The sequence below is a fragment of the Drosophila melanogaster genome, chromosome 2L (assembly GCF_000001215.4).
Source record: "Drosophila melanogaster chromosome 2L".
In the NCBI taxonomy this organism is placed as follows: Eukaryota; Metazoa; Arthropoda; class Insecta; order Diptera; family Drosophilidae; genus Drosophila; species Drosophila melanogaster.
In genome coordinates this window covers 16,229,482-16,245,809 of record NT_033779.5, presented here as the reverse complement: position 1 = coordinate 16,245,809, position 16,328 = coordinate 16,229,482, and the positions used below count along the sequence as shown (strand labels likewise).

General features: G+C 38.0%; 2 protein-coding genes across 3 annotated transcripts; both read right to left on the bottom strand.

Annotated features, from left to right (window-relative positions):
* Positions 1 to 250: 250 nt before the first annotated feature.
* Positions 251 to 3,871, bottom strand: CG42818 (uncharacterized protein). Its single transcript, NM_001201892.2, has 3 exons — positions 851 to 3,871; positions 656 to 793; positions 251 to 591 (listed from the first exon to the last, which is right to left on the bottom strand). The coding sequence occupies exons 1-3, from the start codon at positions 3,727 to 3,729 to the stop codon at positions 351 to 353; spliced, it is 3,258 nt and encodes a 1,085-aa protein (NP_001188821.1). The 5' UTR covers positions 3,730 to 3,871; the 3' UTR covers positions 251 to 350.
* A 411-nt stretch (positions 3,872 to 4,282) lies between these two features.
* Positions 4,283 to 14,335, bottom strand: Ca-Ma2d (Ca[2+] channel Muscle-specific alpha2/delta subunit). Of its 2 annotated transcripts, NM_001273557.2 has the most exons (12): positions 13,576 to 14,335; positions 8,861 to 10,190; positions 8,500 to 8,676; positions 8,365 to 8,442; positions 7,924 to 8,300; positions 7,711 to 7,859; positions 7,150 to 7,655; positions 6,840 to 7,082; positions 6,675 to 6,768; positions 6,187 to 6,608; positions 5,826 to 5,997; positions 4,283 to 5,764 (listed from the first exon to the last, which is right to left on the bottom strand). In NM_001273557.2, the coding sequence occupies exons 1-11, from the start codon at positions 13,734 to 13,736 to the stop codon at positions 5,887 to 5,889; spliced, it is 3,648 nt and encodes a 1,215-aa protein (NP_001260486.1). In that variant the 5' UTR covers positions 13,737 to 14,335; the 3' UTR covers positions 4,283 to 5,764; positions 5,826 to 5,886. The 2 variants fall into 2 exon arrangements, with proteins under 2 accessions (NP_001260486.1, NP_723955.2); NM_165149.3 differs by having other exon boundaries at positions 5,215 to 5,997.
* Between the last annotated feature and the right edge of the window lie 1,993 nt (positions 14,336 to 16,328).

Here is a 16,328-nt window from a genome sequence, read left to right as displayed (position 1 = left end):
TAAAATCGAGAGTCTATTATGTACAATAGGTTTTGGAAATGGTTTCACTAAAAATGTTTGGACCAAATCAATTATTTTTCGATGACTTGAAGCTGAAAGGTAAGCATCTTTAATTAGAAGATATATCTATTAAAGGCATATTTGATTCGAGTCCACTAATTTTTATATTAATATTTATATTAAGATGAAAAAAGTGCACTTACATATTCAATTTTATTCTATTTGCTTTCAAAGATTTTATTTAATTTTTAACCAAACGGAAGAAAGTCGATAATTGGTAATTCATAGGACTCTCTGAAAATTTAAATCGCGTATATAAATTATTCAACATAAACATGTTGATAAAAGCCTTACTTATGTGGCAGTATTGATACGGGTTCCGGGAAAATCTCATGCATTGCAGATACTTCTTCATTAGCTTTACGTTTTGAAGGCAAATGTTTTAGTCCACCATTTACTTTAATAGCAGATAGTTTTAATGGGACATCTTTTATTTTCGATCTTGCCGAATTTAAAATCGGTTTAGGGATGTGACTATCTTGATTTCCATTTTTTGGGTTTTTTATAAATTTGTCTGCTTTGTAGTGGTGTCTAGTATAGAGTGCGGAAAATAATTCTTACTTTATGAATTTATTTTGCTAAAATTAATGCTTACATTTTATCCTCTTTAACATCGCTGTTTCTTTTTTGTATCTCACGGCTTACTTTCTTTCGTATGGTTCTCGGTTTAGCAATAGTTTTTGTCCGCCGATCTATTGGTTTGCCATTAAGAAGTTGAAGAATTTTTTCCATTCTAAAAATAAGCAAGTATTATAAAGAATTTTTATAAATATGTGCAATATAGAAATACCTTTCCTCTTGAGATTTTTTAAAAGCATAAAAGTCATGATATAATGCCATCTTTAATTGCTGAATTGCGTCTACAATTGGCTGGTGATTGTTTGATTCATCACTCCTTAGATTATTTATTGAGGATGGGGTAGAAGAATGTGATGTTGTTGAAGTATTTGGTGTGGAACTCGTTAATGCATACTGTGTTGGTGAAGTTGTTGATATGCTTTGGGTTGTAGAAAAAATTGTACTGTATGTCGTTGAAAAAATTGTGTTGTTCTGTGTCGTGGATTGTGTAGTACTCTGAATACTATCATCCAACAATACGTTATACATCCTTTCAAAATCATCGAATAGCTTTAACAATTTTTCCATCGTCAAATCGGTAGTATCTTCATTGGGATTGACTGTTGTGGAAAGAAGTATTTCCAACTCAGTTGAATCGCCGTTTACTGAATCAATATTACCCGCGACGATTTGCTTAAGTACAGCTTTTATTCTCGATATAAGCATTGGTGAAAGTTGCCCCTTCGACTTGTCGGCTAAAGTTTTCTGAATCTTACGTAATTTTTTTAAAAGTTCTACAATATTTTTGATTTTGTCTTTATATGAACCAAGCGATCTTGTTTGACTAGATGTATTTGAGTGAGATATGGTCGAATCAAACGTTGGGGAACTCTCTGTTGTTGAAAGGTTAGGATAGGATGTTGTATTATCTGTTGTTGATGTGGTATATGTACTAGAATGAATATTAGTGGTCACAGTTGTTGAATTGTTGGATATAATTGGATTTATATTTTCTACATCGTTAAATTGGAAAACCGTGATTTCTCTTGTTGAAAGATAAGGGGTTGAATGGATGGCCATACTCTCTGTTGTTGAAAAAGTTGATGAGGCAACAGTCGTTGAATTGGTGATGTTAATTGAACTATTAAATGTGCTCTCTGTTGTTAACTGGCTGGTACTTTTTATATTATTCTTATCATTTAATGAATATACCAGGTCTGAAAGTATCTTAATTAAATGTTTCAGACTTTTAGAATCATCGTCATTAATCTGGTCTTTAAAGTCATGTGTGCTTGTAGTTAGATTGGGAGTAGTGGTTCCTGTTATAGAAAGAGTAGTATTAAGCTGAGAACTCGTACTCTCTGTTGACAAATGGTTAGTAATAGTTGATTGTAAGTTCGTCGTCGATGTTGTCGACTCGGGGAATGTAATTGGTTGGGAGGAAGATCTGTCTGTAGAGTCAGGAGTCGTAGCGGTTGGCTGGAAACTTTTGCTGTCTCCTGTTGAATAGGTTGTACTCGTAATATTTTTTGTATCACTGAAATGTTCGATCAGTCCTTTAAGTTCTTTGATCAAATTTTTCATAACCTTAAATTTATGGCTATCCTGATCAAAAACAGTGACTTCATAGTTGCTTGTTGTCGGATGACTAGGCGAACTCTCTGTTGTTGAATGACTAGAAGAAGTAGTCACTGTTTTCGGTGAAGTGGTTGTAAAGGAATGGGATGTAATACCACCAGCTGAGGAATAAGTGGTCATCGTTGGCTCTCGGCTATTGCTTTTCCCAGTTAAACTGGTGGTACTTGTAAATTTATGTTTGCCATTATATTGACTAATTAGGTCTTCTATACCTTTAATCAAATTAAACATGTCTTTAATTTTACTTTCGTCGGTTATTATATTTGTAACTTCATATGTGCTTGTAGTTGGATGGGAAGTAGTGACCTCCGCGTTCAAATATGTGGATGTACTCGGTTGAATATAGGTACTTTCCGTTGTGGTATAAGAAGTAGAACTTGAAGTTTTATTTGTTTCATCCATTTGAACCATAATATTTCTTAGTCCCTTTATCAAATTTCCCATGATATTAACACGATTGATATTTTCGTCTACAATAGGATGAGTTGAGCCAAATGTGCTTGATGTTAGATAGAAAGTAGTAGTTGCATAAATGCTAGTAGTTTGTTGGGAACTACTACTCTCTGTTGTTGGGAAACTTTCCTTGTCGCTTAGCAGAATTACCAGTTCCCTAAGGTTTTTATTTAAATTTTCCATGACCTCATATACATTGGCAATGTTGTCCACATTTTGATTTGTATTTTGAATAGCTTGGGAAAATGAATCAATTAGTGATTTTTGGGTCTCTATCCACTTGTTTAATACGATCCTAGCACGTGTGCTGGTGCTACCTTCTCTCAATTGCATTATTGATTCAAGTAATTGTTTGAGCATATCTTTTAAAATCATTATATCTCGAGGGCTGATATTTATTTTCATATTCAGCTTAGAATCATGAACTTTCAATACGTCGGTGATCGCCTTCACGAAGGAATCTAATAAACTGCGCTGATTTTCCGCCCACTGGAGGATCAGTTTGGATGCAATTTCGCGTACATTCTCTGGTCCTGACTTATCCTGTTCGGATCCAGATCGATATTGTTGCTTCAGTCCTTTATGTAAATCATTCTCATTCTGCAATTCTTTGTTATTAAAATGAGATTCGATTGCTTCAGGAATTTGGAACGAATGCATATTCTTTGGTTGCGATGCACGATTTTCTTGGAATTCTGTTTTAGAATCTTGCAAGTTCTTTTCTAAAATTATATTTTCCAATTCTTGAGAATCTGTTTCATTATTTGCATGTATTTCGGTATGAAAGGTTTTATCATATTTGGGTGAATCGTGGCGCCCTTCTAACTGTGTTGGATATTTTAAATCGTCAAGATCCCCCTTTGATGATTGAGTAGGAAATTCCTGCAAAAATTTAAGTCGTTTCAGTGGATTTCGTGGATCCTTATCCATAGGTTTTCTTTTTTGAATGACGGGGGCTAAATAATTTGGATCTTGCTCATTATGTTTAAATGGAAGCTGCTCTCTTTGATGGATAAACATTTTTCCATGTTGATTGGGAGGAATATAATTAATTTTGTTATCTTGATTCGATATAAAATCACTTCCATTAGAGTATGGATTCGGAAATGAATCTTTATTGTGTTGTTTGTGCGCATTTCCAGTGTCAATATCACTTAACTGAAAAGAAACTTTTTAACTTCGAATTTCCAATGGCACAGTTTCCTTACGTTTGCTTTAATTATTTTTAAAAACACACATAACAATAAAGTCTTTAAGGAAAAAGAGTACATTGTTTAAATATCTCCTTCAATTGGGTAAACAATCTGTAATATTTCAGATTCTATATAGAGTAAACAAAACAGCGACCGTTGATAATTAAATTTGTATTAATTTTTCGCCGATTATCTGCTCGAAAACTTTTTTCACTTATAATTGTAAAGTCAATTGCTTAAGATAGAAGGGTTGTGAGGAATTTAAGAGGGTTGCTTAAGCTATAAATATTAAATGTGTTTAACTCCCAATATAAAGCTATATATTAAATACACTTACCTCTTTTAAAAATCCATAACAAATGAAATACTTTTCAATATTTGTCGACGATTAGTTCATTTATTTTGCTAAGGAAATTTAAAATGTTTATCGTTTCTTATTTTTAGTGGACATGTCATATACATTGTGTATACGTGTCGAAATTTAAAAAAATGTGATTAAAAAGAGCCTATATAACTCATAGAGATGAACATTAACTTGATGATGAACTTGCAGCAAATCCACGTATACCATTATAACTAGATTTTGTTATGTCATATTTTTTTTTTAATACATTTTACAACGTTTAAACACTCCAAAAAATAAAGGTTGTATTAGTAATTCAGTTTGTTTAAAAAATTACATTTAATAGTTAACTGTTTTCATTTCATTTTGCCATTCATCTCAGCATCATTAGCTCACCTTTAAAAACACCGTCTTCTTTTGATTTCATTTCCTTGAAAATAATCTTAATTTAAATTGTCTTCATCATAATATTACATATTTTGTTTTAGGTTTCTAGGCATAAATTCATAAAGTTCATAAATTGTTTCCACATTCGAAATACGATACAAAGGCAATTAGGTTGGTATTCATTTAAGGTTTGGTTTCCCCCTACCATCTTCTGTGTAAATCTTGCTAAAGACTTTCGACTTAGTGTATGGCCTGAAGAGCGCTGTAAATTATATAATAGATGGGGTTTTCGAACTCAGTATTAAATAAGTATTGCATACTTTACAGGTGGTCCTATGCTTGGTTTTACAAATCTGTGCGTTAACTTGCCGTTTTAAAAACATTATATTCAATAAAGTACACTTTACAAAACCGTTGGAAAACATATGAAAAATGTTCGCCGCATTAACATTAAATATTATCTGTTGTAAACCGCGTTTTTTAGGCTGCGTTCAAAAACGAAAACCATATATATTCTATTCGGCTTTAAGAAATAGCGAATATTCCTAACAAAAGTAGGTGTTTTGTGTATTTTTTTTTTTTGCTTTTCCATCATTTACGTGTATTATAATATTTATACGTTTTTATTGTTGTACAAAATCAACTAAGTTTTATAAAATTACAAAAATAATTGTCATTCGAATTATTTTTGTTCGCAATTTACTAATTTTTGCTAATTTATTCATTTAATATTTGGCATTGGTTGCACCATATTAATCTATCAAAATAGTCATTGAAACGTGGGTTCTTTTTCTATAGGCGTTAGGTATTGTATATAAAAAAGAAACATTGCGTTCACTAAGATTCTAAGAAAATGTTGAAGGATCAGCTTGGAACAAGGAAACTCATCGTGTGAAATCGTTGGTCTTTAAGTTGTCTCCTTTTGTTTGCAGCGGCCTTCATCGTTCACTACAATTTTTTAAAATAAAGTAAGACCCAGTTTCATAATTTTTGGCGCAGTTTGTAAGTCTAAAAGTTGAAATTGTTCTTGCTTATAGTGGTTTTCGTACCGAAGATTGTGCCAGTTTTTGTTTGTTTTGCGCTGTTGTTAAACATTCGACAAAGTATTGGACTACGGCATAAAGTTTACAATCTATAGAAAACAAAAAATATATTTATATATATATATATATATATATGTATAAACAACAAACCGATCGTAGTCGCGTATAGTACATAATAGTTGTATAATGTATAGTTCTGTGTACATTGTACCTAACGCATAAAGCTGTGCGTCAGGTAAAACACTAAAATTATGGTCAGCGGCATTAGCTGAAGCGTCAAAACCAGCCGCGAGGCATTGCCGCAATAGGTGTACAGTTCCTCCTAAATAAGAAGTAAATATTAGTATTTAATTTAAAATCAATCACATGATGAAAATCAATTTTGATGATAGGTCAAAATGTTGAGCGGATTGTGGGTGCTATCTCTTTATTTCAACGTTTATACGGACAGTCGAACGGACAGACGAACGGACGGACGTGATCAGATTAAAATACTTATACAAATACTTACATCTTCGTGTACCGTATAACACTCTTCGATGCGCCGTCGTTCGTAGAAACTCATATTGAGCTTATAGCAGGGGAATTCTTTATCGTATTCCATACGCTGCGGTTCGGTGGTCAGGCGAACGCTACGCGACGGCATCAGGACATTGACCACCACCAGCACCAGATTGGAGTTCGGAATCTTCTTAACCAAGAAGGGTCGAGTTGAAGGCGCCTCCACAAAGTCATTAATGCCCACGAGGGCAGATGGCTGCAGTGCATAAAGAGTGGATCGCTTGTCACATGCCTTATAGATGGGATCGGGTTCGGGTTCATCGAACATGGCGTTTTCGTCGTCACTATCATCTTTTGGCTTCGAAGCTGAAGACTTTCCTCCATCACCCACTGCCACGTACTCGTCTTCAATCTCATCTGTGTATTCCATAACTGAAAGAAGGATCAATTGAGATTATAGGATAAAAGGACATGTTGTTGAACAAATCTAACACTTACATGGCGCTCCATCAGCCCACCATTGAATTCTCTGGTATTCAAAGAAGAGTCGACCTACTAAATACTTCCAGCCGAGGCTTAACAATCGAAGGGGCTAGATCAGAAATATATATGATTCATATTCAATGTTTTTGATATGATTAAACTCAAATTGGCATGACTTACATGCAGCAGACCGTGCCCATCGCTACCCGCCTTTGGCTCCTCCTTGCATTGCTCCTGGTAATCGTAGACCTCTATGCTGAGAAAGATGCCCCTTTCCACCATCGCAGTCATAACATCGCCGTGGAATTCGCCAAAGAATTTGCCAGTGGTGTTGATATTCTGTCCAATTACGATATACGCATTATTGTCAATCACCACACAATCCACGTCGTCATCAGTGCAGATGGGCAAGCAATGGTTGCACTATAAATTCAGATGGAAAAACTTAAGTAATCTACAATGCATAAAGCTTAAATTTTCAGCGACTCACATGATCCACTGCGGTGATGTTGAAGAAGCGCTCCCACATGCGGGCGTGGGAAAACTGGAAGCCCACTACGCAGGCGGGCGCCTCCTTGCCACCGTCCCTCGGAAAGATGGCATGTGAGGCGGTTACCTTGACCTCGCTGTCCTCCATGGGATCATCGTAATATTTCACCGAATAGACAAAGCTCTCCGCTCGGTCCTCGTGATGCTGCAGGATGGCACTCTTGTACCAGGTCTCATCGATGGCCGTGGTATGGTAGTCCCCGAATTCACGATCCGTGTCCACCTCAACCTCTCCGAAGATAAACTGCCAACGGGTCAGGCCACTCATGGTGGCCACAAATCGCAGATCAGCACGGAACCGCTCGATCAACTGGCGTTCCTCATCGCTCTCGAACCGCCAAACACCGTAGCTGGAATTCGTTACCTTGGCGTCGAAGATGAGCAGGTTCACCAGCTCCTTGTTGCAATAGTAGGCATCATCACCCAGCGTTTTGCGACCACAGTTCACTGAAATCAAAAGCCATGCATTTAGGTCAGTAAAAGAATTAATTGGCGCACTTACGATCATCTTTGTCGTCCCAGTCGGATTCATCCTCCGCATATTGCTCTGACCACTTCCAATCGTTTTGCATCTTGGCCAGAAACTCGCGCAACTCCGCCTCAGGTGTTTTAAACTCATGACCCTCCAGATAGTGGTATTTGCAATAAACCCTGTCAAATTTAATCAAATATTTAATGTTTTAATAAATTCAAGCAGATTTAGGTTTACACCCACCAATCGGGATGAACTTTCCAGTTTTCGCCGATGAAAAAGTCCGATATATTTATCTTCATGTGCTTGTTCTTGTCCACCTCCTCGCCAACTTTGATCCAAGTTTTGCCATATTCGCTGGGCATTACGATGCCCAAGGTGAATGGAGTGTTGGGCAGTGGGGCAAAGAAGTAGTCCTGCTTCTCCTCGGAAACGCGGCGCATCTTGTCATAGTGAAACTTGACCGATATGCTCTTGAACTCATTGGCTTCGTGGCGCACCATGGCGTTGCGTATGTGTAGAATAGATTCGCCCGGTTCCCGCGGACTTTGATCTTCGAACAGGTGCTCCACTTCGGTGAAATCGATGCTGTTATAGTTGGGATTCATCTTTCCATTGGTCTGGTGTGGGTAATATAAGAATATATATATATATGTAAACACTGTTTGACACCATTCAACTTACCCCAATGGGTCGTAGATCAGGATGCAGCAGAACATATCCATTGTTGGACACCACAAAAGAGTAGCCATTAACACCCAGCTGAAAAATACTTCCCAATTAGTTTTAAAGATTTTAATTAAACTCCATCATTTCCACCTTGTAGGGCAGTGTCAGCTTGTCTATATCTTCCACGGGCACGTCTGTTCCAGCGACTCCCAACAAACGTGCCCTCGGATTTGTGCTGTTCGCGTGGCGATAGAAGCGATCAAAGGCGGGCACTCCCACGGATATCATTAGGCGAGGTCGTTTTTCATTGGAAGTTTTTGGATCGTACTGTATGGAAAAATATAATATTGTTAATGTTTATAAATTAAATAATGGTTATGAAATGGAATAAAAACACACACAAGTTTGATATCAGCCCTATAAATATAAAAATGGATCCAAATTATAACTACTCCAAGGACTTAAAGTTAATATTGTGAAACCATTTTAAAATATGACTATAAACTCTTACCGTTTTGTCCGTGAAGGCGTGCGTCCAGGTGGGCGGATGTTGTTCGTTCTGCAGCACCAAGGGCGTGGCAATGACATCGACGTACTTGAGCACCTCTTCGTGGACCTCATCCAAAGTTTGGACATGCGAGTAGTAGCCCCGATTGAGGCAGGCCATCCACTGGATTTCGCGCACCTTGGTGACCTCCTTGCCCAGCAGATAGGTGAACACACGTGTGTCCATCTGCGAGGTTCCATTCTCGCCATTGCCCCAGTTGTACTTCTGAAAGACTTCGGTGGTATTTCCAGCCACTCCGTCGGTGACCAACATAATGGCCTGATTGCACGTCGAATTGGTGACACAATGACGACTATCGTAGTATTTTCGCAGCAGTTGGAAGGCCGTCTCGTAGGCCAAGGTGAGATTAGCATATCCTTCAGGATCGTCCAACTGTTCGATTTGCTGGTTGAAGACCTCTATGTTTTCGGGTGTCGCCTGGACGAGAGCTCCATTGAAGCAGGGTATTATGTCATTTACCTCACTCGAGTACCGCAGAATGGTGAAGAAATCATTGTTGGAGAAAGTGTCTAGGATGCTGCGAATGGTAAACTTTGCCACATGATGCCGGAAGCCCGTCATTGAACCCGAATGATCCAGCAGGATGACAATGTCCTTTGAACACGTGGCTGTCTCAATGTACCAAGACCTCTTGCGGCAATCATAGGTGTCGGCATCATCCCGATTTGGTCTGGTATCAGTCCATTGGGCAGCCGGATAGTGGCGCAGGATTCCCGTATCGGAGCCAAAGTACTGCCACGACAAGGCCGGATCGGATTGGTAATTCTGCCGGAACACCTCGTCCAGATGCTCGGACCACATTATGGTCTTCAGGACACGTTCCGATCGATCCCATATATTCGATGGCACGTGCACCGAACTGTGTTCCGTGTCCACTGGCGTATTGTAGAAGTGTGTGTCCGGATTCAACTCCATATTCCGATACATCCAGGCGAACTCAGCCTCATTAGGTTCCAGCTCCTCGGAACTGTTTCCATTAAAGGTCGAATACTTGCTAGAAAAGTAGGTGAAGTTCTGAAGCGCATAGGTGAGATTAAACTCAAAGTTCTCGTTCACATATTCCGCACGCTCCTGGATGCACCGCACCGCGTCCATTTTCCTCGCCAGCATTCTGCCCACATTTTTCGTTATTGACTTAATCAGTTCGGTGCCGTTCTTCAGCTCCACGCGGGCATTGTACTCCTTGTACTTCTCCTTGATCTCCTGCGACTTGGTGATCTTCTGCGCCAGCGCGAACAGCTCGTCGCCAAATTGGGTGGCCCACTTGCCGACACTGCAATGCAAAGCATTTGTTAAATGAATTGTTATAAATATATATTACTATTATTATAAATTATCTTAAATATAAATATCTTATAAAATCTAATATAAATATCTAAAGAATTTGGCTAACCAAAACTATAAAATGTGTTGAATTATAAATTCATCATTGTGATGTTATATATGTCGCATTTAATACTTTCACAGGACTTCTTTTTGGTTTTATAAAAATCATAAATAAAGAATAAGCGATTGAATTTGTAAGGACCACTTTTGTACTTAATTGGTATGGGTATCCCTCTACAAAACTTGTTTTTTTCTTTGGCAAAAGAACATGCAATCCCATTAAAATCTATTGTGAGTTATATCTCCCAGCGGTGCAAAACAGTAAACAACACTGTGCCGATGTCAAAAGTGCGCCAGCGAGGTGTCAACCACCTGTCCGAGTTCCACTAATTCAATTAGCGCACATGTTTGCCAGCGGTGTGTAGGGGCGTTGGGTGGATTGTGGGTGGTGTTCGCACCCTCCTTGCACCGCACACCTGCCCGCAATGCGGTGACAACGCCGTCTTCCTGGCAGCGCAGTCGGCGTTCCACCACGAGCAGCTGTTCCGAATTGAGAAATCAACAAGTGCCTGCGCGCGCACCTTTCGCTCTTTTTTCGCTCTCTTTTACTTTGCTCTTAAAGGAACGGCTTTCTCTTTAGAATGTTAGATGTTTTCGGGCCGATTCCATTAGTTAATGCATTCGAATAGCAAAAAATAATCAAAAGATAGGTTGCTAATGTTTAGGCATTAAGTGGTTCTATCTCAAATGTATTATAGTAGGTTATTAGATCTATATTCTTTCCAATTAATAAAAAAAAATTAACTTTATAGTTATTAGAAAGATTAATTACAAAATAACACAAAAATCTAAATACCACTGATTAGAAAATATGAACATTTAAGTAGCGTATTCTTATCAAATTTAAAAAGTTTTGTTAAAAGACTTGGAAACAACTAATTGTAATATAGGGCGATAAATATCATTACTTTCAATGATTTTCTTTTTGGCAATCAGTCTGTGTGTGAAGTCTAAATATTTACATTTCCCCGCAAAATATCAAAGCCCTTTAAGCCATATTGCATTAACTTAAAAAGCATACACAAAGGCTACTTGGCATTAGATAACTCGGTTAAAAAAGACATAAGCAAACATGCATTTTTATGTTTTTAGTCACAGTATTTTTTATGTTACTGTATACTAAAAAAACGTGTAAATAATTTATTTAGCCAACTGCATTTGCCTGACAACCGTTTGCGTGAGAGTTTGGCATTAACTATAAACATTTAAAAGCATTCTGGGCTGATGCCTGCGCATGACCGCACTATTTTCTATCCGCTCTTTAGCTCTTTTCAGTGCGGGAAATCTCTTGACGTGGCTTTTGATGTCGCCGACGCAGCCGGCGGCGCTGTTTCGGCCATTTTCATTTCACTTCTGTCGCCGACGTTGCCTTTGACACAGTTATTCCGCCAGCCCCGAAGCACCCCGATATATGCCCCACCAATGTGCCCCAATATATATATATATATATTCCCCGCACACTCTCAAGTGTTTTGGCCCGGTCGGTGAAATTGTTTTTGCCGCTGTTTGGTAGTTGAAAATGAACGTTGCCTTCTCTCTGGCTTTTATTGCGTTCTGGAGTTGTTCAATTAATTTGCCCATATTGCTATGTCGTATCTCGTTTGTCATTGTTTTAGATGGCCCTTGTTAGCCGCGGCCACGGAAAATGGGAAAACCCTAAGCACTCGGGGAAAATGTATCACTTACAGGAGTCAGGGGATCGCTAACGAAAATGAAATCTCTTCACCACATACAAAATTTCCCTGGAAACATTTAATACGCGCATATTTGAACAATATTTTCTGTTTAAGATTGAATTTTTATTACGCTTCCCTCGGGCATAAATTGCTTTATTCTATTAAAGCTCGACTGGCTGCAATGCGCCAAAAATCCCGATTTCCCATTAAATATTCTTTGTAATGCGAACGGACATTAAACGATTTTCGGTCTCTGCTCTTTTCCATGCCGCAATTTTGTGGCTATTTAGTAGAGCTAATTTGGTTGGGGAAATTTTATTATGGGGTTTTTGGTCTTTAATATTTGATTATTTATCTATCCATGGTGTAGTTCGCTAATTGGACATTTACTTTATTATAATTTATGTCGGCCGCAAAACTTTTTATTAGTCTTTTAGACTTGTTTGCGTATTTACGCAAGGATAACTATACCTATAATCTTTTCTGGTTTTTAAAATGATACATATATAAATCATTGATATATGAACCATTCTGTTATATATTGCTTTTCATTGCAAAATCACTAAAAATATATTTGGTTTGTATTAATCATGAGGGCCGTAAGCTTTCGTTCACAAACAAAAGAGAACAGATTTTGGTTTAATTTAATTATTTGTAGGTATTTTGACCATTTGTTTGGTGGCCTCAAACAAAATGTCTAATAAAATATTCATTTAGCGTAAATAGGCATCAGTGATTCTACCTTTTCGAGTCATTCCAAAAGTTAGCATGTCAGACAAATAATGTTCATGTGACTTAATAAAAACTTGGGGAACACAACAAAAATTACGACCCTCTGGCAAGGGAAATAATATCAGGGGGAGAAAAGTCTAGAGAGCCAGAATGAGTGAAAATGCTGACGCACAAAGTAAAATAAAATTGTTCGAAACAAAAGACAAGACGCTTAAACACGCAACAAAATACATATTGCCCTTTAGACCTAAAGAATACCTTATTTAATGGATGCAATCTTGGTATGAAATCGAATATAAATTTGTAATTTGTAATTTTGTTGAATGAAAATCAGGAATTAAACCAACTCAAGTTTTGGTCTACTCTACAAATCAATGACTGAATAGTTATCCTTTCAGTTACGTTTTCGTTAGATACTATAACGTTTGATTACTATTACTTACTCTAAGGGATGTTATTTAGTAGGGGATTAAAAATAAATAAATAAATAAAGCAAAAAATAAACGCTAAATTATTACTTTGAAGTTTTAAGAAATAAATAAGCACTTTGAATTCACCCGCTGTTGCGTGAATATAAGCTTATTCATAGCTGGCAGTCGAAAAAGCCTCATTTTATGCCCACAGGGAATTTGTGTGTAGACGAATAAAAAGCCGCGCGACAGGCAACGAAATTAGCATAAAATGTACGGAAAAATTAACGAGCGACGGTGAAAACGAGATGAGGGCGTCGGGCACGCCCCCTAATTGACTGCGTTTCAAAGATCCCATTCCCTTTGTCCACAAATTAAAATCCTTGCGTGTCTCTTAAATGTAAATATCCTGCTGACCAATTTCCACCTGAGGGGTGGCAGTTGACAGACTTACGCTTCATCCGCCGCCGAGGCCTCCGCCCAGTGGATGGATGTCGAGGGGAAGGTGCCGCCATGCGGCCCGCAAATCAGCAACAACAACAGCGGCTGGGAGAAGGAAAATGCGGTCAAAATGACAGCGAAATGTGTCATCAACTTTTCGCATAAACCAAACATTTTTCTCGCATTTTCCTTGTTTTTTTTTTTTCGATTCGATTCTCACTGGTATTGTACGTAGGGACTACTATTATCGTGGCATTTGGCCCCGTTTCTGGTCAAGCAGGCAGGCGGTACACTTTGAAAAACACGAAATACCACTTCAAAATTGATATACAATTTAGGGTGGAGTCGCAACGTCGACTGCGACGCGAGCAGAGCTTTTCTTTTCGCTCTCCACCGCACACAGGCACACAAGCACGCCGAGCGGGACACGGGGCGTATGCGTAATGCGAATAATAATAACGATAATAACTGCGATTAACGCGAGCCCGTGGAAAGTGCGATTCTATTCATTTCATTTTTTCGGTGCGCCTTTTTGAAAAGTGGCCACGATTTTCGTAATTTATTTTCGTATTTTAGTTTTCCTCAGAGCTGCGTGCGTTGAAATTTTCTATATATAAACGGCGGGGCTCCGAACGATTTGATTACACATATGGAACACACTGTCGCTTGTGACTGTGTGTGTGTGTGTGTGGACGGGCGATGTTAAATTTTGCGCGGCTTTACCGTTTTTCCGTGCCACGAGCCGCCGATGTCGAAGAGCTGCGAACGACTGATTTCGGATTTCTGGCAAACGTAAAATGCCAGCTCCTCTCTTTGGGACAATCCTTGCTCTTTAAAGAGAGAGTCCTATTTTTAGTCACTCTCCTTGTTTACATTTTGAATGTCTAAAACAGCTGTTTTCGTGGTTTTTCCTTTATCTATTGATTTTGCCACAAGGGAAACGCGTGTCTTCTTTGTGCCGCTTATTCACAACAGAGAGGCGAGTTTTCCACACTTTTCAAAGAGCTCTCGAGAAGAGAATAATCAAGATTTTCACATCTCAAGAGTTTTTTAAATAATTTTCGATGCCTTTGCAGCTTTTTAGATTAAAGGGACTTGATATGTTTGTGTAAAAGAAATTAAAATAGAGGTTTATTTGGTGTTTTGGGCGAAGTAGTTGGTCACTTAATTTTAAATTAACCGATTATTTAGAAGTTGGTTTTCTTTGTTTTTAACAAACTTTGGTGACCTCCTTTCCGAGTACTTAAAAAAGAAAACATGTTATCAAGTTCTAATTTCTTCTGATCCAGGTTAACAAAAGTAATTCCCAACGTAGTCTAATCTGTAAATTTATATAAAATGGAAATGACTCTGAGATCTATTCAAATTGTCCCTTTAGCGCTATCGCATTGCGAATATTAATTAATATTAAGACACAATGGTATGCCGCCTGCATATTTCATGAGCCTCGAAAACAGACTTTTGGGGCCCATCATCTTGCCATAATTCCGCTTGAAGTATTCAGTCTGCGTTTAGCAACCAAATCCAATTTCGGTTAGCGAAAAAGCCAAAAAAAAAAAACGGAGACACACATGCGAAGCGGCAAAGTTCAAGCGCGCCTACCGCACATCAGTAGTATATCCTCACCGAAAACCATCCGTATATGTATGTACATATATAAGCACAAACACATGCACATAGAACCTCTGGCAAGGACGTGCAGGATGCCAAGCACCAGTTCACTTTTATGAGTAGACAGGGTCAGAGGTTTCCATGATGACGATGGCAACGCACTTAGTCAAATTTTTTAATGAACTCAACAGCGTTTTACTTTTACACGGAGCGCTACCACTAGCGGAAATATTGAGTTTTTCGACTACATGATACCCGGTTATACTAAATATTTAATATATACATATATATCTTAATAATGCTAGAAAACTATTTTCTTATAGGAAAGGTGAGTGATGTTCTTTCAGATTTTCTTTTTGCGAACCTTTTGATATGGCCATGTACATAGCTAATAAAACTTTTTTTCAATGTATTAAGAATGCATTAATTAAACGGCAAGTAAAAAATGCTGCTAAAGCGCAAATTAACTATATACATATTCATAAATATAATATACCCGCATTTTTTATTATTAAAATAAGAGGTGCAAAACCAACAACTAGAAAGCGTATGATGGAGGGCCCTTTTGGAGTGTAGTTGCCTGCAGTTTGTACTGACAAAAGGTGGAATGCAAAAAGAGGAAAACTTTCAGTAGTGGCATTTCAGGTATTTTCCCCAGGCTCTTACCACTGCACTATAGGCTGAGTGGTACATTTTTGTGGCCACTTTTTGACCGATTACGGGACCGACTACGCGATCATATCGGATATCATATAAGATATGGTCGAGTGCAACCCAATACAAAAAAACATAAACTAAATAACTCTTTCCGTTTTGATGTTCTTAATTTTGGCCACAAAAAGGTACCATTTAGCCTATAGTGCACTGCACTGGAAGCTGGCTAAATTGCGAGCATGCTTTTGGGGGCACCCATCCTCCAAAACCTCATGTTAATGCTCTCGTAATTGTGGCAGCTGTGGAACACGTATCTGCCGGATGAGAAGCAGTGCAACTTGTGTGTGGTTGGTTCAACACTGAAAAAAGTGTCGCGACACTAGTTTATCGGAATATATTCTTCTATACGATTTGCTGACGTTAAATACAACGATTACATTATTATTAGCAGTATACTTAACTTGCTTGCCAATAATTATACACATTTATTTAGATATTCCC

Bases quoted from the DNA above. Each gene is read 5' to 3' on its own strand.
- CG42818 (NM_001201892.2), bottom strand. From the start codon at position 3,729: ATGTTTATCCATCAAAGAGAGCAGCTTCCATTTAAACATAATGAGCAA. The intron at 794-850 runs GTATTTCTATAT...GCTTATTTTTAG, and splicing joins AAAAAATCTCAAGAGGAAAG to AATGGAAAAAATTCTTCAAC. The intron at 592-655 runs GTAAGCATTAAT...ACTCTATACTAG, and splicing joins GATGTTAAAGAGGATAAAAT to ACACCACTACAAAGCAGACA.
- Ca-Ma2d (NM_001273557.2), bottom strand. From the start codon at position 13,736: ATGTTTGGTTTATGCGAAAAGTTGATGACACATTTCGCTGTCATTTTG. The intron at 10,191-13,575 runs GTAAGTCTGTCA...TTTGCATTGCAG, and splicing joins GCCTCGGCGGCGGATGAAGC to TGTCGGCAAGTGGGCCACCC. The intron at 7,083-7,149 runs GTGAGTCGCTGA...CTGAATTTATAG, and splicing joins ACATCACCGCAGTGGATCAT to TGCAACCATTGCTTGCCCAT.